This window comes from Geotrypetes seraphini, chromosome 10 (genome assembly GCF_902459505.1).
Source record: "Geotrypetes seraphini chromosome 10, aGeoSer1.1, whole genome shotgun sequence".
Lineage (NCBI taxonomy): Eukaryota > Metazoa > Chordata > Amphibia > Gymnophiona > Dermophiidae > Geotrypetes > Geotrypetes seraphini.
In genome coordinates, this window is record NC_047093.1 from 5,903,577 (window position 1) to 5,929,809 (window position 26,233).

The following is a 26,233-nucleotide window of genomic DNA, read 5'->3' on the forward strand; positions in this document are numbered from 1 at the left end:
CCCCCAGGGGCGACTGTGCCATCAACTGTGCCCTGCTCAAGAGTCTCCCCTCCATAGTCTGTGTCTGGACAGTAGGGGGCATCTTTTACACTTTTGACGTGCACTAGGTGAGGACGAATCAAAGGCCTTAGGCGTAGGATTTTGAGGCTCAATATTCAGCCAGTGATGATCAGCTTTTTGCTGGCAACCATTGGCATTAAACCGGAAAATGTAATGGTAGGCCACGTCCAGACACTGCCACTGAATTTCCAGGTTTGCGGGGCCAGCTAACTTATGGGGGTCCTATTTCTGCAGTGCCGAGTCCATCCCAGAATGCCCCAAATTAGCTGCTTTTGAGATAGATGCCGCTGAAAATGACGGATTAGCCTCAAACAGGCAATTTAACCATCTAGATGTCGTTTGTGGCCAATTAAATCCCTTTGAATATTGAGCTGTTGGATTTGTGCCTCATCAGAACCTGAGAAGCATGTTTATTATTAGAAGAATAGCTGCAAAGACATATTAATTGTAATGAAAGGGTCTCAGGGCTCCCCATTAATGGGATTACCAGATGTCTGGGAAAACCTGGACGTGTCTTCTTCTTAATTGTCTGGGTTTTGGAAGGCCCCGAGCTCAGGGCTATGTGTGGAGGGCAGATATGACGTGACATCATCACATGGCATCTGCACATGCTCAGAAGCCCTCCAGATGCGGCCTCGAGCTCGGGGAAGACGAGATGAAGTTCATGTTGGGGGGGGGGGGGGGCGGAACTAGGGTCATGAACTTGCTGCCCGGTTCTTCACACGGCCTCTTGCTTCCTTTCAGGAAACCTCTGCAACGGCCCAACGCGCTCCTGGAGTGCTCGCGGAGAGAGGAGGTGCTGCTGGATTCTCTGCCTTACCTGCACTGCACAATTGCTCCAGACAGGTGGCATGACCTGGACTCTCTGCTTGGCTGCGTGAGGGAGGCAGTGACTGACGAGCAGAAACACATTGTGTGGGTACATCAAGATCCCCACATGTAGTGCTGCTTCCTGTGTCCCCGAGAAGGGGAGACATCAAAGGCCTGAAAAAGATATTGACCTGGAAAAGTTTCATATTATCAGAATCAGCCTGAGAGCAGACTCTACTGTGCTTGCACCCTCTGTGCAGCGACAGAAATTCCACCCGTCCCCGCCAGAATCTTCTCCATGCCCGCAAAGAATCCCCTCCATATGCCCTCAAAATGACCTGTCCCCATAAAAAGCAGCAATTAGTTCTGACAGTTTTGATTTTAGTTTTTATTGAGTTTTACAGAAAATTCTAAACAAAAGTCAGACATCTGCCAGAACAGGCATAAAACCAATACCCTTTCTCCCTCCCTCTCCCCAAAATGCTATCCCAAAGAAGTAGATTTAAGGCAGAATTTGATGAACAGAAAGAAGATGCCCAGTGTAGCAATTCTCTTCCCCTCTGCTCTTTGTTGTTGTTTTTTTTTTTAAAGTTACATATTTAATGTTGGTACCTGCTGGGCTGAAGCAGTTTAATTCAGGGTAGTCTGGCTCTGGAGCTGCACAGTTATGCTGCCCAGTCTCTCCTGCGCTCCTCTGCACAGCCGCAGTGAGTGGTGGCAGGCTTGGGCCAGCAAAATTCTTGAGGGGAGGTCTCACGCCAAGGCTCACTACTGGGAGAGCTCTGCACATCCACCAGTCTGGGAGCACTTCTACAAGAAAGTGCTCATGATTGGCCATCAAGCTCCAGCTCTGTCTCCCTGATCGGTGCATGTGCAGAGCTCTCCCGTGTGAGTGGCAATCAGCAACTGGTGCACTGAGGGGTCGAAAAAGCTTAGAGGGAACATTGGAAGAAAGGTAGGCTGGCATTCCGTGGGAACCCCGGAGAACCAGCCTCCATCCCCGCGGAAGTCTTGTGGACCTAGGGGGATCCCCGCGGGAGTCCTGTGGACCTTGGGGGATCCCCGCGGGAGACCCACTGTATTCCCGTAATCCCCGTGCATGGTTTGGAAGAAAATTTTTTTTTGTTAAAGCCCACAGGGGCCACATCTAGAGCTGGTCTAAAATGGTCAGACAACACCATCCAACCATAAAGTTCTTTCTTCCTCCTAAACAAAAGCAGCATTAGGCACCCTGGAGTAGGTTGTCATTTCAACTCCTTGAAGAACTGCTACCTGGAAAGGACCTGAGTACAAGTTACACCTAACAACTGTAGAAGGCAACTTATTCTTTTGCTTTCCTACTGAGGATGTGACACATACTTATAACAATACAGAAACGCAGCCTCCAAGAGAACACAAAAGTGCCAAATGAACACAATTACACCTGCCAGTGAGGTCCACAGGGAGACAGGGTGGGATGCTGCCCCCTAGGAGGACTAAGGTGATCACACAGCAGTCCGAGACGTCTGCCCTGCCAGCCCGTTAGGTTTTCCAGATATCTGCAATGAAAAGTCAAGATTGAGATTTGCATGCAAATATGCATTGCGCAGATATCCTGAAAGCCTGATAGGCTGGGGCTCCCCCAGGACGGGTTTGGAACCACTGCCAAAGTCCAGCTTTCCTGATTGTTTCAGAGCCCATCACATGAATACCAGAAACAAATGTTGTCCTCAAGCCACTTCTGATGTTTTGGGTTTTTTCACATTTCAAAATCCAAAATAGACTGGCAGATTGGTTTATGGTGGAAAATATGGGACTATCTGAAATGAACCTGTAGCTCCATATCCAGGGGACAAGCTCAGTCAGTCCTGGGTTTACCCTCTGCATGCTGGGAGATGGAGTTTTCTTCCCTGTTATGTTCTCTGCATGACCGGCTTAGCTTGTCCCCCTGGCCATGGAGTTACATACTCCCCCTGCCTAACAGCTGCATTGATAGCCCATATTTGTGATGTCTGTAAATAGAAACATTTCTCTTGTCATTATTTATATTGGTTTGGCTTAACATTTCCTCCTGCTTCTTGGTGTTTTCACCTCAGCTGGACCTAGAGCCTGGATTTAGCATCAGGAAGTTTTAAACTGCACCTGAATGGGTGTTTTTCTTTATTTTTTCATCTCCTCCAAACATATCCAGTCATTGCAGTGACAGTCTGGATGGGGTTATCATCAGATATCTCCAGTCCCTTCAGAACCTTGTTGTAAGAGCAGTCTAATGATCACAGCAGGGGCCAGAGACCCAGGGGTTCACTTAACCCTCCGTTGTCTCAGCCTGTGAGACCCCCAAAGACAGGAAGAAATCCACTCTACCTGAATGCAACTGACTAAGAAAGAGGGCGCTCCCTTGCGCTCATGGGACCTAAATCCAGCCTCGCCTCTGCAGTTACTTGGACCGTCTGCATTATCTCAGCCCCAAGAAGAGATGATGCAGGTCTCTCTGCTTATCAATGCACTTCTTATTTAATTACAAAACAAAACCCCTCTCTCTGTGAGAAGCACATCTGTCTGCATAAAGCTTCTTCAGTGACTAAGGCATCTTTATGTCCAGAATCCTTATTCTCCAGAAATTCCCTTACTGAACACATTTGGCTCATGTATGATGCACGCAATTAGAACAGATGATGGGCTGACATTGGAATGCTTTCTGCTAATTATCTAAATTCTGGAATTCTCAACTTTTGCAATTCCCAGTCCACAGGGTGAAAAATCAGCAGGCGATGGCCAAATTATTCACTGTACTGAAGTCCTGAGGGACCCTAGATTCAGCTTTGTGATAGTTGGATACATTGTAAATTCTGCACTTTTTGTTAAATTAAAATTATCTATTTTTTCAGTGTTGGGGGTCTGAGTTGTTCACTTACAGGAAAGCCGTAGGGTTAACAAACGTCCAAATCTACCCAGACATATCCAGGGAGAAAGTGTCATGCTGCTGAACCTCTAGCCCTTTTCTCCACCTACCTTCTGCTCCGCTGAAACTGAATCTTCAGGCAGACCGGCAGCAGCAGCAAGGTGAGTCTGCTGCCGTCAGCCTGTCCTGGAAGCCCTCTCACTGGAGTGCCCACCTACACGGGTGCACAAACTCACTCCAGAGAGGCAGCTTCCGGGGCAGGCTGACAACAGCAAGCTCACCCCGCTACTGCTGCTGGATGGCCCAAAGAGGAGATAGGGGAGAGACCAGTCCCCTGCGGGGTGGAGGGAGAGAGAGAAGGAAGAACCTACAGAGAAGGGGGGTTGTGGAGAGAGAAAGAAAAAAAGCACCAGGAGAGGGGGGAACTGGCAAGAGAGAGAGAGAAGAACCCACAGGGAGGGGGGTTGTGGAGAAAGAGAGAAAAGCATCCCTGGGGGGGGGAGAGGTTGGAGGAAGGGAGAGAAAGAGAACCTGCAAAGAAAGGGGTTGTGGAGAGAGAGAAAAGCGCACAGGGGGTAGCTGGAGGAAGAGAAAGGGAATGGGACCTGTTTAATTTATTTTGTTTCAGATATTCTCATGAAGAGGGCAGAGTGCAAAATGCTTAAATATTGTATCTTAACATTACCTAGCATTGTCATATCCTAAGGAAATAGGGGAAAGGTGAGACTGGTGGGAGGCAGGGCCAGGGTGGAGGTGGGGTCATGTGTTCTCTCTTTTGACTTTACAAATATGGTAGCCCTAAAGAATGCAAAAAACTTTTATATAATACTGCTTTAAACTGGAACCTACATATCACAACACAAAGCCCAGTATTATCCAAGAACTCAGGCCTCAGAAACGGAGCCTACGCTCAGTCGTGAATCACAAACTGGAAGGATCCGCGTAGTCAAACAGCCCCTGCTCCAATCATTGGCCAATAAATACGGCTTATTTGAAAAAATTTTTTAAACATATTTTTTTAAGCAATTTAAAACTCTAACATCAATTAAAGAAATGTCTTGCATATGTGGTAGCCAGGATTTGAAAAAAGGACTTATCTCAGAGTTCAGCTTATTTTGTCTGCCATTTGTGTCTTATTTTGCCGACGCGGCCACGTTTCGCGGGAATTTTAACATCCGCTGCGTCAGGGCCATCCAGACACTCAAAATCACAGGCTCAAACCATTCCACCCGTCACAAATTTGTGACGGGTGGAATGGTTTGAGCCTGTGATTTTGAGTGTCTGGATGGCCCTGACGCAGCGGATGTTAAAATTCCCGCGAAACGTGGCCGCGTCGGCAAAATAAGACACAAATGGCAGACAAAATAAGCTGAACTCTGAGATAAGTCCTTTTTTCAAATCCTGGCTACCACATATGCAAGACATTTCTTTAATTGATGTTAGAGTTTTAAATTGCTTAAAAAAATATGTTTAAAAATTTTTTTCAAATAAGCCGTATTTATTGGCCAATGATTGGAGCAGGGGCTGTTTGACTACGCGGATCCTTCCAGTTTGTTATTCACGACTGAGCGTAGGCTCCGTTTCTGAGGCCTGAGTTCTTGGATAATACTGGGCTTTGTGTTGTGATATGTAGGTTCCAGTTTAAAGCAGTATTATATAAAAGTTTTTTGGATTAGTTTATATGCTGCTGGGATAACTAGTGTTAGGTTGTTAGCCCTAAAGAATGGTCTTATTCTCAGCCACAGCCCATATAAATCAATCTGGATAAATCTCTTGCAGTACCAATCTGATCCAGCAGGTGGGAGGTGGGTCTCCATAAACATTTAAGGGACTTTCCAGCACATGCATGTTGATACTTGGATAGAAAAGACTCGGCCCCCCCCCCAAAAAAAAAAAATAAATATATATATATATATTTCCAGTACACTTATGACATTATGCAAACTGTAGATTTTATTAACAGGGGATGTGATGCTCTTAAAGTCATTCCTTTTCTTGGAGCGGTAAAAAGCAAGGAAGCAGAAGACGGCCCTACGGAGAGCACCGCTTTGCCATGTCCCTCCGTCTCAGGGCATTTCAGTGTTGCTCCCTACCCTCTCCTACAATTCATTGTATAGTGGCCAGCACTGAGGGTTCAGCTTCTCTTCCAAAACACCATCAGGTGCACACACCCAGGGATCATGCGTGTCCCACTGCCAAGCCAATAGCCGAGTCTTCAGTTGCTGAAAAATCTCTCTGTACTGGGGGTCAGAGATCAGATTTTGGGTCTCGGTTGGATCTTTGCTCTGATCAAATAGCTCCCAGCGCTCCCTGTAGTAATACTGGTGAAGGGTTTTGAACCAGTGGGTGGGCTGCCCCGATTTGGTCCGATTGAGCAGGTCCTGGAATGTGGGCGAGATGTAGAAGTCTTGGTCGATGGGGAAGGGCATTTTGAAATGGATGTTGTGAATGAGGTGGAAATACTGCTGCTGAATGGATCTCATCGGATAGTACATGGTGGCCTCGTGATGGCTCTGACTGCTGAACGCAGTGGCCCACGGCTGTTCTGACACCAGGACCGGCAGGAGGGACTTTCCCGTCAGCTTGACCATTTTGTTGCCAAAGATGCTGTAGCTGGGATATGAGATGGAGAACCAGTCCAAAATGGTAGGGGTGAGATCTGAAAGAAAGGGGAGCAGAAGAACAGCAACAGCCATGAGAGAGTGAGAGAACTGTGAGAGCAGCATGGGGGGAGGGGAGAGGGCTGGTAGGAACATGGGACCAGGCATGGGGGAGGCAAAGGGACTGGGTCAGGAGGTAGAGGGAGGAGAGAGCAGAGAAAGAGTTCAGAACAATGTGGGGAGGGGGGATGTCTTCACTTCCCTCCCACCGCTCTTCTCTTCCTCTCCACACATCCCCTTTCCAATTCCTGAAGCATTTTTTCGGCGGTTGGCTGTGTAAGTCCCATCAGCTGCCCCATCTGTAGGGGGAGCACCTGCCTTTGCTAATGGCCAAGTCAGTGACCTGGCAGAAAGTCACCACCGAGACGGCGAAAGCAAGTTGAAACCGTCCAATGAGTTCCGAGGTTGTAGGTTTATTCTCTTTTAAAAGGTAATGAATGGTTAGTGACTTTTTTTTTACATTGTTATGTTTTAAGACCGTATTGCTATATGGTTTATAGTGTAAGCTACTTAGGCCTGGATTCTCTAAACGGCAGGCACCAAGCTCAGCGAAAAATGCCATTTAAATGACTTTTTAATTTCAAGGCGCCAACGGCACTGGAATCACTAATGCCAGTCTAGGCGTGGCTAACAGCAGAAGTGGCATTAGGCGGGGGCATGATTCACGTCAAAGGTAGGCACTGGAAACGCAGGCCTGGAAAACCCTGGCCTACATTTCTGGCGCCTGTCTTTGCCGGAGGCGTCATTCTCGAAACGACGTCGTCACACGATTAACATGTGATCAGCAGCCGCTGGCAATGATGCTGGTTAGACGCCAGCCCTTAATGTTTAGTGAGGAGAGGCATTTTAGATAAATAAATTACTCCCTGGGCTGAGGGGAGTGCCAGAATATGGAAAAGGCTGACTGGTCTGCTGATGCACTCTGCACGGTTCTGCTAGGAGATTCCTAATGGTGCACACAGAGAGAAACACAGCCTATCCTTCAGCAGCCATTTCACCTCTGCAGTAAATTCTTGCAAAATGCTACATTGTTTTAACAGTGAATACTGGGCAACCTGTGACAGAAAAAGTCTTACCCAGGAGGCTGGCATAGGCCTGGCTGACTTCACCCCAGCGCTGATGGTGCCGTGGAGACGATACCAGCATAGGCTCTGCCGTGCCGGACCTGTAGAGATTGGTCCTGCCGTTAGGAAAAGGAATGCCGTTGTCCGAGCTGTAAATCACCAAAGTGTCGTTCTCAAGCCCAGCACTGCGCAGCTCTTCCAAGACCAAGCCAATACCTGAAGGCAAAGACAGAAGCTGCTGAACACGGCAAATGTCTCATGCAGGTCAGACCAGTGCTAGATATCCGGGAGCCCCAAAGTCCCCCCTTAAGATGAGCTTGGAGTCCCCTGTGCCATGGTAGCCCAGGCCAGTTGCTCTGGTTGCCACTCTTAACACCAGCCCTGCATCAGAGCTCTTTGCACATTCCTGGGTGGGGGCAAATCAACTGAAGGCTATAATATGGGGCGAGTCACAGAGTACCTAAGCCCTGCCCTTCCTTCTTCCCTAACTGGCCATCTTCACTCAGAATATGAAGCCCAGTAGCCCGTGCTCACGGTGGCCACTTCATGTCACTAGTACCTTGATCAAGTCGGCTAATAGTGGTATACTGGGCAGCAATGTCTGTCCGAGCCGCTGGGGTGTCAGGAATGAAATCTGGGACCTGCAGAATCCGAGAACAAAAAAAGAGGATCGGTGATAGCTTAAAACCCTTACAAACCCCCCCCCCCCCCCCCCCCCCAATATCATCACTGCAGACAGACAAGAGTCATCCAGTTGCAAAAACACCCGTGTCCCACCTTGACTTGCTCTGGCGAGTAGTACAGCGGCTTCCAGTCTGGAATGGAGCCCATCCCACTCTCCCCATTCCCAAACTTCTCACAGAATTCTCCATACTGGGGTTGGGAATGGCCACATCGGTGGGGGTCATGGAAGGCAACATAAAGGAAGAACGGCCTGGAGAAGGCGAAAAAGAGCCCGAGGTAAGGCACTGAGTCCTGGCTGCCTCTCATCCCTGCATTTCTCTCTGGTTCGTCTCCATTTCTCCCCTTCTGTTTTCCACCTTCTCCTTTTAATGTTTTATCTTCTTCACATCTCCTTCTCCTTCTGACTCCTCAGTTTGTCCCTTTGTCATCTTCTCTCTTCCCTTTCTCCCTTTGTCTTTCTCCACTTCTCCCTCTCCTCTTGTCTTCTGCATCTCTTCCCTTTCTCCACTTCAACCCCCTCTTCCCCTCTCCTCTTCTTTTCTTTCTCTCTTCCCTTTCTCCACTTCTCCCTCTCTTCCCTTCTCCTCTTGTCTTTTCCCTCTTTCCCCATCTTCTTCACTTCTCTCTCTTTTCCTTCCTTTCTCATCTTCAGTAGTTCCTCTCTCTTCCCCTCTTCCCTTTCCCTCTCATCTTCCCCAATTCTTCCTCTCTCCTCCCTCCTTTTGTCTTCTTCATTACTTCCTCCTTCTCTTCTTCTCGCCTCACCTGTTTTGCCGACTCTGCAGGAACTTGTGTACCAGAAGCTTGATACGGGTAATATTGCGCCCCACCTGCAGGACAGAGTTGTTCTCTTCTGTATATGCAAAGTCGAAGGGATATACCGCCTCAGGCCCCACGTGCTTTTTCCCAATGATACCTGCGAGGGAGAGACGGCGACTCAGGAAAAGAGAGCAGAAATGCGGGAGGAGGTTCTCAAACAAACAGTTATTCGGTTATTTTATGATATCACAGAGCTCTGGGTTTGGGACTTTCTTCACACCAGTAGATCACACATAGCAAAGGAGAGCAGAGAAGGCACGAGCATCTTTACCTGTGTAGATCCCGGCCTGGCCCAGCAGCATGGGCAGACTCCGCACCTGGTCAAAGGAGTCAAAGTGGTGGACATCCTGATGCAGCCCGTACATCCCATTCTGGTGCTGGAGAGAGAGAAAAATGAGTCTCTTGGCACCGATGTACTGTAGCTTTCAGTCTCACCCAATCAGATTTACCCCTTTCATATTTAGCTTGTCAGGAATTATTCCATTTCCTTTCACTGTACTTTATCCACTAGAGATATGTATCTCCTAGCAACCCCCCCCCCCCCTGAGAACCGCTTCCAGCCTTTGCTGCTGAGCCCAGGGTCACTCCTTACCTGGGGCAAGCCACTCAGGATGGCAGCCCTACTGGGGGAGCAGCTGCTGACAGATGTGAACGCGTTCTGGAAGAGCAGGCTGCGCTGGGCCAGGGCGTCCAGGTTGGGGGTCTCGATGGCGCTGTTGTTGTACACCTGAGTCTCAAAGCCGGCATCGTCAGCTGTCAGGAGAGGGGTCACGGTTATACCCTGACCAAGGACAGTCTCTCCCCCACTGGCCAGAAGCTGATCTGGGAAGGGGGTGGATAACTCAACTGCCAACTTCACAGTGCATGGGTTGTTTTGGGGGGGGTTTGGTACTGAGCCCACCCCATCCCACCAAGAGCTTGTGCTAGTTCTGAATTCAGATTATAAAAACCAAATTACTTAGTTGTGCAGAGCAAATAGGAACTTCGGACCACAGAGATCCAGAAGCACCGCCCAAATCACTAAGCCCAACCCCCTCCCCGAATCAATTCCCCAAAAAGACAACCCTCTCAATTAGAGATCTAGAGCTAAAAAATGAGATCAGACATCAGGCTCTGAATTCAACTGTCTAGAACGAAGCAAATAGTCTGGGTCCCAAACCCCAGACCTGCCCCTCAAACGTCCCCGAGATCCGGATCCGGACCCCCGGATCCGCCCAGCCACTCACCGAGCAGCAGCAGCACGTTCCTGCCGGGGCTGGAGCCAACGAGCAGGGGCAGGAGAAGCAACAGCCAGCCCCCGACCGCCATGGTGCAGAGCCCGCTCCGGTTTCCGCCCCGCCCCCTTCCCGGACTAGCTCCTCCCACCGCCGATCACATGAGCCGGGCAAGGCAGTGACGAAGAACTCCGAGGGTGGGGGGGGGAGAGAAGTTCTTCTGGACCCGGGACCTGCCGTGTTCGGCTCCGGTAAGTTGCACCCATCTGCCCCTCACTCCGGGGGGGGGGGGTTAGAGCCCCCCCCACCTCCGATCCCGGGAACAAAGACTTTCCCAGGTAGCCCAAATCACAGAAAATGACATCCAGATGAAGTGACACCAAATGAGAAGCCAAGAAGTGCTGCAAGATGAGTGCTGGGGTCCCCCAGAGGCCGCCCGGCTGTTCCTCCCAGACCCTCCAGAAGAGCTTCCCCATCCTACGGTGGCTGCCCCACTACTCCCTGCCCTGCCTGAAGTTGGATCTCATCGCTGGGCTGACGGTTGGACTGACTGTAGTGCCACAAGCTCTAGCGTACGCTGACGTGGCCGGGTTACCTGCCCAGGTAAGCGCCCTTGAACCTGTTCAAATCACAGCCTGGCTTCTCGAGCCTTCACTAAGCAGCTCTTTCTCCTTCTCTACAGTATGGGCTCTATTCCTCCTTTATGGGCTGCTTCGTCTACTGTCTGATGGGAACGTCCAAGGATGTGACGCTTGGGCCGACAGCCATTATGTCCCTCTTGGTCTCGTTCTACACATTTGGGGACCCTGCTCTTGCCGTCCTGATGACCTTTCTCTCTGGCTGTATCCAACTAGCTATGGGTCTGCTCTGCCTTGGTAAGTCCTGCATGCAGGTGGGTTTCTTCTGGCCTTTCCTATGGGTCTTGCACTTTCCTGCCTCTCTTCTGAGGTGCCACTCGCCGCTCCAGCAAGTTATAGCCTTCCTCTATGTCCCCACCCCAGGGATCCTCATCTGCTCCCCCACTTTCTGTGCTTTACCTGCGAGGAGAGGCAGGATCTGATCATCTGCTCTGCTGAAATTCTGGTTTTCTTTAAGGACACAGGTGTCTGTACACAGGGAGGGCACTCGGCGTCATTAGTCTGGCTGGCTTCTTACCAGGAGAACTTTTAAAGAGAAACCTAACTGGTTTGCAGTTCTCTCAGGGTTTCCGCAGCTGGCATCGTGCTTGTTGCAGGTTTCCGGGTCTCACTGGGTCTTTGTCAGGTAGAAGCCAACATTTCAGCCACCATGTTCTGAAGTCTGCAGTATGACTTTGGAAATACACTTCTCCCTCTGAATCCGCAATTTTTTTTTAGATCCATTTTCATTTTTCAGAATATTTTTAAGCCCTCTTAGACCCCCCCCCCTTAAGCTTTACCTGGTGGTCTAGCGGGTTTTTGGGGCAGGAGCAATCTTCCTTCGCTCCTGCCCTGTGCAGATCACTCATAGGAAATGGCTGCCATGAGCTCCCGTAGTCTCTCGAGACTATGACGAGACCTCACGTCACCCATTTCCTATGAGTGATCTGCGCGGGGTAGGAGCGAAGGAAGATTGCTCCTGCCCCAAAAACCCGCTAGACCACCAGGTAAGGCGTAAGGGATGCCGGGAGGAAGCAGGGGTGGGTCAGAGCCAGCCCGAATATTATTTGTGGTCTTTTAAATATTCGTGGGCCTGCTCCGCCCCTAACCCCCGTGGATACAGAGGGAGAAGTATGGGTTCACTGTCCTGATTGGGAACAGGGCAGTCCACTAATTTTAATTTTGGCGGGAAAATCAGTTGGTCAGAACATCTAACCCGGCTCCACGGGAACAACATCTTTAAACCTACCATAGACTTTTTCCATTCTATGGACTTATACAACTAAATTCAAATTTCTGATCAACTGACTTTCCCGCCAAAATTCAGATTGGTGAACTGCCCTGTTCCCAATCAGGTCAGTGAATCCACTACTTACAAAGTCAAACTGAAGACTTCAGAGCGTACCCTGAAGAAAGCCACAGCATAGTGGCTGAAACGTTGGCGTCTACCTGACAAAGACCCAGCGAGAGATAGAAACCTGCAACAAACAGCTGGTTTCCAGCTTCCACAAAGCTCTGCATTTTCTCCACTTGTAGGTCAGGGCTTTTGGGTTTATATTTTATGTTCCACTGGTTTGCTCCCCCCCAATTGTAGCACTATCTGGAGATGCTGCATCCTGGTTTGAGAATTCAGAGGTGATAAATGTTTGACAGGTTGGACTAGGTGTCATTTAGGGATGGGAAATGCCGCTAGATATAGGTTTCTCCTTAGAGAATGACAAGGAGACAAATTTGTCCCCATTCATAGTAACATAACATAGTAGATGACGGCAGATAAAGACCCGAATGGTCCATCCAGTCTGCCCAACCTGATTCAATTTAAATTTTTTTTTTTTTTTTTTCTTCTTAGCTATTTCTGGGCAAGAATCCAAAGCTTTACCCGGTACTATGTTTGGGTTCCAACTGCCGAAATCTCTGTTAAGACTTACTCCAGCCCATCTACACCCTCCCAGCCATTGAAGCCCTCCCCTGCCCATCCTCTTCCAAACGGCCATACACAGACACAGACCGTGCAAGTCTGCCCAGTAACTGGCCTAGTTCAATCTTTAATATTATTTTCTGATTCTAAATCTTCTGTGTTCATCCCACGCTTCTTTGAACTCAGTCACAGTTTTACTCTCCACCACCTCTCTCGGGAGCGCATTCCAGGCATCCACCACCCTCTCCGTAAAGTAGAATTTCCTAACATTGCCTTTGAATCTACCACCCCTCAACCTCAAATTATGTCCTCTGGTTTTACATAGAAACATAGAAGAAACATAGAAGATGACGGCAGAAAAGGGCCATAGCCCAACAAGTCTGCCCACTCTATTGACCTACCCCCCTTGATTTTACCTCCTTAGAGAACCCACGTGTGTATCCCATTTCCTTTTAAAATCCGGCACACTGCTGGCCTCAATCACCTGAAGTGGAAGTTCATTCCAATTATCAACCACCCTCCTATGAGGAACTGTATCAAAGGCTTTGCTGAAATCCAAGTAAATTACATCTAGCATATGTCCTCGATCCAGCTCTCTGGTCACCCAATCAAAAAATTCAATCAGGTTCGTTTGGCACGATTCCCCGCGGGTTCTGTCCCTGCAAGCTCTGTCCCCATCTGCACAAGCCTCAAACTCATGATTTTATTTATTTATTTTTATATAAATCTTTATTAGTTTTCAATTATTAACAGTGCAATACAATGAATTTAAACATAATCAAATCAAACAAAAGCACTTTAAATATACAAATAGTTAAAAAAACAAACATTTTCACCCCCCCTCCTCCCATTAACTAATGAAAATAAAACCACATGTATAATTTCAATAAAATAGATATAATGAATAATAATTATAATGTTTTCCCCTCTCCCTGGATGTGTAAGGAGGTCAGATAAAAAGAAAAGGTACACGACAACTATTGTGACTCAATAAATGATGTCAATGGGCTCCACACCCTACTATATCCTCAAATTTCGGCATTCATTCTTTCCTGTTTGTAACTAGAACATAAGTTTGCCCACCAGAAAATATAATTAAGTCTATCATAACTCATCCAGTTGCGTGTTATCATCTGGATGGCTATTGCCGTCATTATTACGAAAAACCGGCTTTTATAGCGATCCAAAGAAGGTTTAACATGTAATAGAGTACCACAAATGATGGCTTTGTAAGTCAGTGATATCGATGACCCAAGTACTATATTAATTTGGCCCCATATCGACTTCCAAAAATTAAGTATCAACGGACAATAGAATATCAGATGATCCAAAGTTCATATATTAGTATGACAATGCCAGCATCTAACTGTCTAACTTTTGCAAACGAATTGGGGCTCAAAAAATCCTGACGCTGTACATTTCAACCTCCAAGTCCAAATTCGTGGCCATCGAGATGCAGAAATATAGTGCTATATCTCCATGCTCCAAATATCTCAGACTATTTTTTGGTTTTTTTATTCAAAAATTCAGAAATTAATTTAGACCATCGGGCGGCCTGATGTCCTAGAAGATCTGTCTGGAAGCATAGGACCTATAAGCTATAATAATTTTTGAGGTTCTGCCAATCAGGGAACCCACTCTGAATGGCCTGCTTCAACTGCAACCACCTATAATTTTGAGACTTTAAAATACCAAATAATTGTTGCAGTCGTGAAAACTCAAGCAGCCTCCCATTAGATATAACATCATCTAATGTACGAATACCTGCCTGCATCCAATTCTTCCACCTATCCAATAGAATAATATTGTCCTTAGCATATCTAGATAATTTGAAACTCAACACATGAGATAGTCGCATTGGGGACATAAGTTTCCATTCTAAATGTAACCAATCCATGAGCTCAGGGAGGATCCAATACATACCCTGATGATACCTATAAAAGTTGGGGAAATATACCCCACCCTCTGTAATGGGTTTTTGTACAGCTACTAAAGCAAACTCATGATTTTAAAGTGTCTGAAGCTTGTGCAGATGAGGGCAGAGCTTGTGGGGACGGGACGGAGATGGAGATAGATTCTGTGTGGACAAATTTTTCCGATTATAACCTTTTTACACTGGGTCTGTGTTGTGTATTGTCCTGCAAGCCCCAATTAATGTTCTACAGCCCTCTAAATAGGACTTAGGATGAAACTCTTCTGGCATTTGCTGACCTGGGCTGAAGAGACAGTGATAGGGGAGCGCCCTAGTTTCCCATTGAAGGGGCTGGGGTTTCAGGTGCTCCATACTGGAAGCCTAATTAGCTTAGAGTGAGAATTGGGTGAGATATGATCAAACTATTCTAAACAATCTTCATAGTAAAAAAAGAAAAAAAATGCATTTTACGCAATGAAATTGGATGTCTGAACATTTTCTCCTCTGAATAGAGCTAAAAATACCAGGTGCTGTCTCATCGGCGCAAAATGGACCTCACGGTTAACAAAAGAACCAGCAATGGCAAAAACAGAAAACAAAACAAGAAGGAATTAAAAAAAAATGAACGCAATGAAAGGCAAACCCCCAAAGAATCAGGAAATGTTCTGTCTTTGCAGCCCACTTTCATGGTAGCAAAGACCCCGGGGGCCAGGAGCAAGGAGGAAGACAATACAGGGCGTTTTGGAGGTGCTTTCAGCATGAAAGTCCCCCCCCCACCACCACCACCGACATTGTGGCTATGAGGGCAGTGTGAAGATTGTCCTTGAAGTAGATGGTCTCTCTTCCAACTGTTCTAGGTCCGAGAGGTTTCCTCAGAAATAAACCCTGAACAGTACACTTTTATGAGCCCATAATGATTACGAGACCCTCATCTGAGCTTCTGTTTAGCACATATTAAATGCCACCATTTAACTGAAGGCTCACACATTATTTAGTAAATTGTGTTAGATGGAATTTTTCTATACCATTCTCCCAGGGGAGTTCAGAATAGTTTACAAGCATTTTCCCCATCTGTCCCGGTGGGCTCACAATGTACCTGGGGCAATGGGGGGATTGAGTGAGCAGTGGTGGTTTGAACCCACAACCCCAGGGTGCTGAGGCTGTAGCTTTCACCACTGCATCACACTCTCCCCTGATGGTGTCAGTCTCACACGTCCGAGTATTTAGTTTTCTTTCTGGATCATGACACACTGATGCTATAGATTTTCTCCTGATGGGATCTTACTACATGAAGCTTTGATAGGAAAGTGGTGGATTCTGAACTCTCATCCTCCCCCCTGTGCTACAGGTTTGGACAGGGGGCACTTCCTGCAGACTGGTGCTGTGCTGAGATGATGCCCTAACCAGGTCTTTCCCTCTGCAGGTTTCCTGCTGGACTTTATTTCGTACCCTGTGATAAAAGGATTTACCTTGGCTGTTTCACTCACCATCGGATTCAGCCAGATCAAGGTATGTCAGGGTGGGGGACATGGAAGACAATCCCAGGGTGGGAGGACGTTGTTGTCACTTATTCTTCTGAGTCTCCTAAGCTGGATTTGAGGGAACTGTCCTTCCTCGAGCTTGAAGCACCTCATTGTGAGGCTGTGAGTTGCAATCGTGCCACCCAGTGGCATACTAAGAGGAGGGTGGGGGGAGGCAGTCTGCTCCGGGTGCTGCCTTGGTGGGGTGCTGGCACCCACCCCCCTCTCTGCCCCTGTACCTCTTTAATGCTCATGGCGCGAGTAGCAACCCCAACCTGCTGCTTGCGCCACTGTCATCTCTTCCTGTGATGTCACTTCCTGGACCCGCACCTAGGAAGTGACGTCAGAGGAAGAACCAGTGCTGGTATGAGCAGCAGGTTGGGGTTGCTGCTCGCACTGGGAACATTAAATAGGTTTGGGGAAGGGAAGGGGTGTGCACATGCAGGGGGGGGGGAAGGAGTAGATGGGGGGGGCAGAGAAGAGGGTGAGGTAGGGGCACCACCACCACCTCTCACCCTTGCTATGCCACTGGTGCCACCCTCCAGATGCAGTTGTTGCTCTGGTCTTCAACTGGTCAGAAGCTGAGTGGCCAGTGGCCTATCTCTGGCATCACTGCATTTCCTCTGGGTGTAAATGAAAGTTCCTGTACAATCCCTCTGGAGGCCGAACGGTAGGGTAATCGATCCCTTCCATGGAGCTCAAAACCAATGATTAATCCCTCCTCCTCTGCTCATCCTCTGTTTCGTTTCCTACAAGTCTTGTTGTAGGAGCTCATCTCTTCTAAGGCTACCATATCTAGATAGATCCGTGCGGCCATTTCGGCTGCCTATGTGTCAGCAGGGAAGAAGCCTCCCCTTGGGGTGAAGGCTCATTCTACCAGAGGAATGGCTTCCTCTTGGGCCCAATCGAAAGCTGTTTCTCCTGAGGAGATTTGCAGGGTGGCCACTTGGGCCTCGCTGCACACTTTCACAAAGTTCTACCAGCTTGATGAGGCAGCCAAGCAAGATGTTGCTTTTGGGGCTTCAGTCCTGACGGTGGGCTCATCAGGGTCCCCCCCCCCGATGTTCTGGGACTGCTCTGATACGTCCCTACCGTTCAGCCTCCAGAGGGATTGTACAAGAACGAAAGATTAGGTTTCTTATCTCTGCTAATCTTTTTTCTTGTAAATCTCCTCTGGAGGCTGAACACCTGCCCAGTTTTTCTGTTCGATTTGCAGGTCGCCTGTCTAGTAACTGGTAAGCTGGATTTCTGTCTTGAACCAACCTCACTGAGAATTCCATCTTGTTCCTTCGTGTAAGGTTTTGTGGTCCCCGGGTGGTTGTCCCCTTCTGACCCTTCAGGCTGTGTTTCCTTTATGCCAATTTGTACTGTTCCAAATTGTTTCTTGTTCAAATTTACTGTTTATGCTATGTTGGCCTTCGGGCATTAATGGTTTTGCAATTGTTTCTCATGAGCAGAATTGATATGCTGCGGTGAGTCCCCCACCCCTCCCCCTCTCTCTTTTCTTTTGTTTCCTGTTTTTGCTATAGATATACCTGGCTTGTGTACTAACTGAGATTCCAGGGGAGTGTCACAGAGGATGACCAGAGGAGGAGGAGTTAATCATTGGTTTTGAGTTCCCTACAATTCAGGGCTGGAAGGGATTGATTACCCTATCGCTCAGCCTCCAGAGGATATTTACAAGAAAGAAGATTAGCAGATGTGAGAAACCTAATCTTTCATTTCTGAAAATACCAGGGAGTCTAGGAGAAAAGTGTAAAGCTGTCTGTCTCCTAGGATCTGAGGGTGACTTTCACCATTTACACCAGTGGTCTTCAATGCAAGGCCCACAAGCCAATGGCGGCATGGGCAGCCTGCACACCTATCTGGAGTCCCCCTTCCCCCCCTCCACCTGGCAAGATCTGGTGTTTGATCACCGTTTTTGTTCCCAGCAGCATTGCTCTTACTCTTTGGACTACTGACAGTGTGGTGAAGTAAACACGCTGAAGCTTTCTCTTTGCTACTGCTTCCTTTCCCTGTGGGAACTTCTAGCTGGCTCCAGGTATCTGACAAACCACAAAAGAGAAACACGAGGACGAATGCAGGGTCCTATGGCATGTATGCACACTTAAGTGTGTGACAGTGCACACCTGGGATGTTAGGGCAATGGAACATAAGAGAAGATGGATCCTTAAACTAGACTACAAGAGCGGTGGCCCAGGGAGGGGGGTGGGGATCCTGGGAGGCTCATGCAAGAGATGTGGGACATTAGGGAGAGCTGTGCCACATGGTTCATTATGTCTCCTAAATCACTCTCTTAAGCTTTAGATGTTTCCTGTGATTTTCACTCTCTTCTCTGATTCTGTAACCATTGGAGGAAGTCTCTCATTACCAAACGCTCACCCACTGTCATTGTGCAACCCTGAGAACCTATGCAAGGACTGGTTGAAAGGCACCTGACTCGGCCCCTGGTCTCCTCCTTCCTTCCCCCTTTAGATTTGTGGCTGGCCAGCTGCACTGTGAAACTTCATGTGATGAAACCGAGGTCTCTCACACTGATAAGGATCTGTCACAGCATCCTCTGTGTCCTGCTCGTGACTCTTTATCATGAGAGTGAGATGCAATTTTCTATACGGTTCTCCCAAGTAGATAATGACACGGGGACAAATTTTTCCTGTCCCTGCAGGAACTCATTTTCCCGTCCCTTCCCTGCGAGTTCTTTTCCTGTCCTTGCCCCATTTCTGCAAGCTCCGTCCTCATCTGCACAAGCCTCAAACACTTTAAAATCCTAAGCAGCAACATTTGAGAGCTCGGATTGTGATGTCATAATGCCTCATTCCACCAATGCCTAAGCTCCGTCCTCATCTGCACAAGCCTCAAACACTTGAAAATCCTAAGTAGCAACATTCTAGAGCTCAGATTGTGATGTCATAATGCCTCATTCCACCAATGCCTAACCTCCGTCCTCATCTGCACAAGCCTCAAACCCTTTAAAATCCTAAGTGTTTGAGGTTTGTGTGGTTAAAGCAGAACTTGCAGGAATGGGACAGGGACAGCGACAGAAGTCACGGGGATGGAATGAGGAAATTGAGTTCCTGTGCAGATGGGAAAAAATTTGTCCCTGTGTCATTCTCTAGTGTACAGCATAGTTTTCTGATGTTTCATTCTAGGTGATTTGACTCGAGGAGGAGTGAGCATGGGGGGGGGGGGGGGTCCTGTGAAAAAGTTGCGTGCAGGGCCTGGGTCTTCAATGTTCTCTCTGTTTGATTTGAACAGAACCTCCTGGGTTTGCACAATATCCCTCAGCAGTTCTTCCTGCAGGTGTACGACACCTTCCGAAGAATCGGCGAGACCAGGTAAGACCTTCCCCAGCTCCTCTGGACTTTCTTGATTTAAGGAGCAAGAAAATGATGATTGTTTGTGTCATGTCAGGAGATTTCCTGCTCTTTTCATCAGTCTGGGCAGAACCTTTCAGACCCAAACTGTGATTCCGATGGGCCCAATCAGGAGAAGAATATCAGGGCTCTGAAGGGATACGCTACGCATGATTCGTGCTGAAAAGTGCCAAAAACGAGCTGAAAATACCCTGCCCTCATGACTCGGGGGTTTCTGTTTCCTGAGCCCAAATGTTAGTCACCCGCTCTTATTTCTCTGCAGAGCCGGGGATGCCACCCTTGGGGTTCTAAGCATTGTGGCCCTCTTGGTGCTGAAATTGATGAAAAGTCATATCCCAAAGATACACCGAGGGATGCCTCTGTGGCTCAGGCTCTGTTATCTGACTGTCTGGCTCACAGCAACAGGTACGGAGGAGGGGAGGGGAAATGGGTCCTTGTTCGGCTCCAAGTTTCAAGTTTATTTAAAATATTTGATATAATCGCACTATCCAAATCCAATGCGATGCATGATAAAATATGACATAAGGACATAAGCAGTGCCTCTGCTGGGTCAGACCAGAGGTCAATCCCGCCCAGCCGTCCGCTCGTCCGTCAAGGACCTGCATAGTAATCCTCTATCTATACCCTTCAATCCCCTTTTCCTTCAGGAATTCATCCAAACCCTTCTTGAAACCCTGTAGCGTACTCTGTCGTATCACACCCTCTGGAAGCGCATTCCAGGTGTCCACCACCCTCTGGGTGAAGAAGAACTTCCTACTATTGGTTCTGAATCTGTCTCCTCTTAACTTATCTGAATGCCTTCTCGTTCTTGTAGTTTTTGAAAGTTTGAAAAATCTGTCCCTCTCCACTTTCTCCATGCCCTTCATGATCTTGTAAGTCTCTATCATGTCCCCTCTAAGCCTCCACTTCTCCAGGGAAAAGAGTCCCAGTTTCTCCAATCTCTCTCTATTTCTGTCTCTCTCCCTTTCTCTCTCTCTCTCTCCCTTTCTCTCTCTCTTTCTGTCCCTCTCTACTCTCTCTATGCCCTTCATGATCTTGTAAGTCTCTATCATGTCCCCTCTAAGCCTCCACTTCTCCAAGGAAAAGAGGCCCAGTTTCTCCAATCTTTCGACATAAGTTAGGTTTTCCATACCCTTTATCAGTCGCGTCGCTCTCCTCTGAAATCTCTCGACTATCGCCATATCCTTCTTAAGGTACGGCGACCAGCATTGGACGCAGTACTCCAGATGCGGGCACACCATTGCCCGATATAGCAGCAGGATAACTTCTGCCGTTCTGGTTGTAATACCCTTCTTGATTATACCTAGCATTCTGTTCGCCTTTTTTGAGGCCGCTGTGCACTGCGCCGACGGCTTCATTGATCTGTCTACCACCTCCTTTCTTGTGTGACGTCACTGGATAATCCATGAGAAGCCTCTCAGTTTGGCCAACAAATACATGTGGAAAGTGAACCCTGCAAAGCCAGCCTAGAAATAATATTCAGTGCCTATTAATTCAGAAATCCAGCTGAGACCCCTTGTAATCTTGAACAAATTACTTCACCCTTCTTTGCCTTGGATATAAGTATACATTGTGGTCTTCTAGGGTAGGGAAAACGGCCTCAAGCTACCAAAAAAGGCAAATTTTGATAACAGTGTTTTAATTTTGGTTTTCTCTTCTACTCTCAGCCCGTAATGCGCTGCTGGTGATCGCTGCTGGCCTCATTGCATATTCCTTCCAGGTGATGGGGTCCCAGCCATTCATATTAACAGGGAAGACAGCAGAAGGTCTCCCCCCATTCCGGCTGCCCCCTTTTTCCAATGGTACTGTGCCTTTTATGAGCATGGTACAGGTGAGTGACGTGAGGGGTGAGTTGGGCTGAATGGGGAGGGTCTCTGCTGTCTGATTCAATGCCTTCTTTCCTTGTAGGATATGGGAGCCGGACTTGGCGTCATTCCCTTCATGGGACTCCTGGAAAGCATAGCCATTGCCAAGGCCTTCGGTAAAGTCCCTTACGTGAGATGTCGGATTTTATGTCTCTTTTATTCCTTGATGTCTGGGGTTGGGGGATCATTTCTTGGGGGAATACTGCAGAGGTTTACCATTGCCTTCTGGTCTTCCCTGGTGGTCCCCCGTCCAGGCCGGTACTAGCCAGGCCTGAGCACTCCTGATCAGTGAGGAGAGAGATGCAGCAGACTCATCCGGCTGGACCTGATTCCTGGGCTTTACCACCAGCAACAGCACCCTGTAAACTAAGAGACCAGCCTCAGAAACGAAGCTGTTAGCTACCTGGAAATAAAATGATCTTAATTCTTCCAAAACGTAGACTTATGATCCTAACGACAGTACTACAATGGCATTTTTAATGAAATTTCTAATGATGGTGTTGGGTCTGGAATTTCATCACACCGGTTTCTGACTAGGCCGATTTAATTAAGAGTCCTTGTGAAGCAGACGTTTAATAGAATCTCTGTTCCTGGTTTGTGCGGACTCAGTACAGATGCTGTAGGGCGTGTCTGCGCATTGATTTAGATTTATAAACCTGGTTCATATTAACATACGAAGCCCGACTGGTTAATCTATGCAGAGCTGTCGGACGGGAATGAAATGTCCTTCTCCTCTCTCCCTCTCTTTCTTCAGCCTCTCAAAATAATTACAGAATTGATCCCAATCAGGAGTTGTTAGCACTTGGTAAGTTTTGTGTGACAATCACATATCACAATTGGGGAACGGGTGTTGATTTTGGAAGATAAGACTATTTATTTATTAAAAGATTTACATACCACATACAACTATGAGGTTTACATATCACGTACCTAAAATCTTATTTCCCTACGATTTCCACGGTTCACAGTCATTCGCGTGCGGGACAAAGCCGCGCTGACATTTGAGCCCAGACAATTGGGCGCAAGACTCCAGCGTGCCGCCGGAAATGATAATTTTAAAGAGCTCCGATGGGGGGGTGTGAGGGGGGAACCCCCACAGTTTACTTAATAGTGTTCGCGCTGCCATTGGGGGAGGATTTGGGGGGTTGGAACCCCCCCCCCATTATAGAGGAAACTTAACTTTTTCCTGATTTTTTAGGAAAAAGTTAGGTTTTCTGTGTAATGTGGGAGGTTGCACCCCCCCCACACCCCACAACGGCAGCGCAAACAGTATTAAGTAAAGTGGGGGGTACCTCCCCACACCCCCCCCCCATTGGAGCTCTTTAAAATTAACTTTTACAGTGGCGCGCTGGAGTCTTGCACGCAATTGTCTGGGCCGAAATGTCAGCGCGGCTTTATCCGGCACACTTTTATCCCGTCACTGATTTCCACATATAACAAGACATAACTGGACAACATCATCAACATCCCCCTAATATAAAATGTCAGTATACGAATGCAACAATTAAGGAAGCAAAGAGACCTTAGATCAAACGATCCCTCCACTCCACATATACAGTCTAAGCAAGTCAAATTCCAACCATTCATGACTAGAAGCAAGCTTTAATTTATACAGTACTATCGGTGTATTCTAAAGAAGGCATTAGCAAATAATTGCGCTGTCAGCATTCTCTTAAAGTTATTCCGTAGTTCTACACCAGCCAGCGACATCATCGATGCTCCATCGACATTCTTCCCTCCAAACTTAATTTCATCCCATTTACAGATCTAAGCTCTCGTCTCGGTTTCTAAGAATTCTGATGCAATGTCTGATGGACCATCGCAAGAATCTTAAACTGTCCTCTTTGTCGTATGGGTAACCAATGTAATTTTTTTCAGCACAGGAGTAATTATGATGCTCCTGGACCCCCCTGTAATTAATCTAGCAGCAGAGTTGATAAGCAACTGCAGAGCCCTCAATTTTCCTTTTGCAATTCCCAAGTAGAATGAATTACAATAATCCACTCATTTATAGAGTGTGAAAACTCCTGGGTAGTGGATAAATGGCATTGAGTAGGACGGGAACTGCTTTTTGGTATGTGGTGAGGATGGGGGTGTTGTTGCAGGGAATGCTGGGTAGATTCTGGGGATGGTGGGTTACTGTGTGAGGAGAGGAAGGTCTGTGGTATTGCCCGGAGGACACGGGGAGCTGTCGGCACTGGTATATCGTCAATAATATTCCATCAAGCTGCTGCCCGCAGGGATATAATGACGGGGGTGGGGGGTCTTCTCATATTTTCTAGCTGGGGAGGGTCTGTAACCGAGATGAGGTATTCCTGTGCAGGGGTCTGCTTTCTTAAACTAAACTAAACTAAACCATTAGGTTTGTATACCGCACCGTCTCCGCATGCGCGCATGTACGGTTTACAGAGGTTAAGAGGAAAGGAATTACAAAGAAGGGGTATAGGAGAGGGACTGAGAGGATAGAGAGGGGCAGGGTACTAGAGAACGGGAGGAGATTAGATTTTTGAGAAGAGCCAAGTTTTCAAGCGTTTACGGAAGGATTGGAAGGAGCTAGAATTTCTGAGCGGGGATGAAAGGTTGTTCCAGAGTTCAGTGGTTCTAAAGGGGAGGGATGTTCCGAGTTTTCCTGCGCGGGATATACCTTTTATAGATGGGAAAGATAGTTTCAGTTTTTGGGAGGGTCTAGAAGAGAGCGGGTTTGAGGAATTCCAGAAGAGTGGGATAACGGGAGGAAGGACGCCATGTAGAATCTTGAAGGCTAAGCAGGCACATTTATAGAGGACTCTGGAGTATACTGGGAGCCAGTGGAGCTTGGAGAGGAGTGGGGAAACGTGATCAAACTTGCCTTTTGCGAAAATAAGCTTGGCAGCGGCGTTCTGAATTAGCTGAAGTCTATGGAGGTTTTTCTTAGTTAGGCATATATAGATGGAGTTGCAGTAGTCTAGTCTAGAGAGGATGGTGGATTGGACGAGGATGGCGAAATGAGAATGATGAAAACAAGATCTTACTTTTCTTAACATATACTTTCTTATACTTTACCGGTAGGATTGCCTTTTTATGCCGAGGGTTTGGTACACCAGCTGCGTAAGCAGTGACGCTCTGTCCCTGCCCTAAATGAATGAGGAAGGAGGATGGTGCACCACATACAGACATCCGAGCATCCCCCTCTGCATTTTTAAGACTGAAACATATTGCATGGCTCTTATGGGATGTTTAGGGTCCGAATGGATGTTGGAGCCTCCTGAAATGTGCTGCTCAGTGAATGACTGGCTGTGTCATTGTATTTTTCACAGGAATCACCAACATCCTTGGATCCTTTGTGTCATCCTATCCTGTCACAGGCAGCTTTGGGCGGTAGGTGGCTTGTTTTGGAAACCTAGGGCCAGATTCACTAACAATAGCGACTCAATCGCTGTTGGCCAATTATCCAAGAGTGATTGGTTCCCTATTAAGTTTGCAGAGCCCTAACAGGAGTGACAGGGGAAGCAGCCTCTGGGCACTGCTGTCAGGGCTTCTGCTTTTTCTGCGCACCATCTATCCCATTAAAAAATTCCCCCCACGTTAGCACCCCCCACCACAAAAATATGGCAGGAGGGATACTCATTCCCCCTCCAGGTCCCCGTACCTTTGACGTTGGAAGCAGGAGGTACTGAAAACACTGGGGGGGGGGGGCCCTAAGGCCTGATTGGCTCAGATGCCTCAGGCTCCTCCCTTGGGAGGGGCCTGAGGTGTCTGAGCCAATCAAGGACTTCCTTAGGGAGGAGTGGTTTGACTAAAGGTGGTGAAACTAACCGCACAGATAATTGTTTCAGTAAACCTAGCCTGCATCTTGTCCTCCTGTTTGTTTGTTTCGATTGTGTTTCACTGCAGACCAGTTGGATTGTGCTTTTCCTTTTATTTAAACGTCTCTATCGTATCTCATTGAGATCTTTAAGTCTGTCCCCATACGCCTTATGACGAAGACCAGCAGCTTTCCTCTGGACCGACTCCATCTTGCTTATATATTTTTGAATGTTTTGGGTACTGGGTGTCAGTGAGATCTTCCCTTCCTTCTCGCCCCTGAGGAGCAATATGGGGCCCTCTTAGAGGCTCTTCTCCCTACTCTGCAGAGCAGTACCTGCAATGTCCCCAGCCCTCGCCACCCACAGAATCTCAGGCTGTGTTCTTATGGCTATCATCTCCTCTGCTTAATGTTTTAGGACTGCAGTGAATGCACAGACCGGGGTTTGCACTCCTGCTGGAGGATTATTTACAGGTATGTGCCACCCTTTTTGACTGGAAGGAATAATTTAGGTTGGTTGTGATGAATGGGATAGGAAGAGGAGGGACTGGAAGTTTCGTCTGATGTCGGCTGTTAAGACTACATAGAAACATGATGATAGATAAAGGCCAATGGCCCATCTGCAGCATCCACTATCTCCTCCTCTCCCTATTGGCTAAGGCTCTTAACATTTGCATCTCCTCTTCCTATAGGCTAAGGCTCTTTCCACCTGCATTGTGAGGTCATAGAGCTTTATGGTTATAGAAACATGATGGCAGATAAAGGCCAAATGGCCCATCCGCAGCATCCACCATCTCCTCCTCTCCCTATTGGCTAAGGCTCTTAACATTTGCATCTCCTCTCCCTATTGGCTAAGGCTCTTTACACCTGCATTGCGAGGTCATAGAGCTTTATGGTTATAGAAACATAGAGCAGGCAAAACAGAAAAACACCTCGCTTTCGAGATAAGACAGTCAAACAAAAAAGGCAAGGGTGGCATGATGGACCCGTGCCTAGGAAGTGTGACATAAGAGGAAGAGTTGATGCTGGCACGACTGCAAGTTGGTGGTTG

General features: G+C 47.7%; 3 protein-coding genes across 10 annotated transcripts in view; 2 read left to right on the forward strand and 1 right to left on the reverse strand.

Annotated features, from left to right (window-relative positions):
* Positions 1 to 3,732, forward strand: part of CARD14 (caspase recruitment domain family member 14) — a 53,447-nt gene extending 49,715 nt beyond the window's left edge. For all 5 annotated transcript variants that reach the window (XM_033961646.1, XM_033961643.1, XM_033961647.1 and 2 more), the window contains one exon: positions 805 to 3,732. In XM_033961646.1, coding sequence (XP_033817537.1) covers positions 805 to 1,003 — 199 coding nt within the window. In that variant the 3' untranslated portion in view covers positions 1,004 to 3,732. The remainder of the gene's footprint in view (positions 1 to 804) is intronic.
* Positions 3,733 to 5,655: 1,923 nt separating this feature from the next.
* Positions 5,656 to 10,358, reverse strand: SGSH (N-sulfoglucosamine sulfohydrolase). Of its 2 annotated transcripts, XM_033961385.1 has the most exons (8): positions 10,205 to 10,358; positions 9,571 to 9,731; positions 9,250 to 9,355; positions 8,925 to 9,075; positions 8,253 to 8,409; positions 8,035 to 8,116; positions 7,488 to 7,691; positions 5,656 to 6,410 (listed from the first exon to the last, which is right to left on the reverse strand). In XM_033961385.1, exons 1-8 carry the CDS (start codon positions 10,284 to 10,286, stop codon positions 5,851 to 5,853), a joined length of 1,503 nt encoding a protein of 500 aa, XP_033817276.1. In that variant the 5' UTR covers positions 10,287 to 10,358; the 3' UTR covers positions 5,656 to 5,850. The 2 variants fall into 2 exon arrangements, with proteins under 2 accessions (XP_033817276.1, XP_033817277.1); XM_033961386.1 differs by lacking the exon at positions 9,571 to 9,731 and having other exon boundaries at positions 5,660 to 6,410; positions 10,205 to 10,321.
* An 8-nt stretch (positions 10,359 to 10,366) lies between these two features.
* SLC26A11 (solute carrier family 26 member 11) overlaps positions 10,367 to 26,233 on the forward strand; it is a 30,990-nt gene continuing 15,123 nt past the window's right edge. Inside the window, exons 1-10 of one of the 3 annotated variants that reach the window (XM_033961382.1) lie at positions 10,367 to 10,795; positions 10,875 to 11,067; positions 16,063 to 16,148; positions 19,415 to 19,494; positions 19,796 to 19,938; positions 21,201 to 21,364; positions 21,442 to 21,514; positions 22,153 to 22,203; positions 24,695 to 24,755; positions 25,601 to 25,656. In XM_033961382.1, the coding sequence (XP_033817273.1) occupies positions 10,601 to 10,795; positions 10,875 to 11,067; positions 16,063 to 16,148; positions 19,415 to 19,494; positions 19,796 to 19,938; positions 21,201 to 21,364; positions 21,442 to 21,514; positions 22,153 to 22,203; positions 24,695 to 24,755; positions 25,601 to 25,656 (1,102 nt within the window). In that variant the 5' untranslated portion in view covers positions 10,367 to 10,600. The remainder of the gene's footprint in view (positions 10,796 to 10,874; positions 11,068 to 16,062; positions 16,149 to 19,414; positions 19,495 to 19,795; positions 19,939 to 21,200; positions 21,365 to 21,441; positions 21,515 to 22,152; positions 22,204 to 24,694; positions 24,756 to 25,600; positions 25,657 to 26,233) is intronic. The other 2 variants (XM_033961383.1, XM_033961384.1) reach the window with 2 other exon arrangements.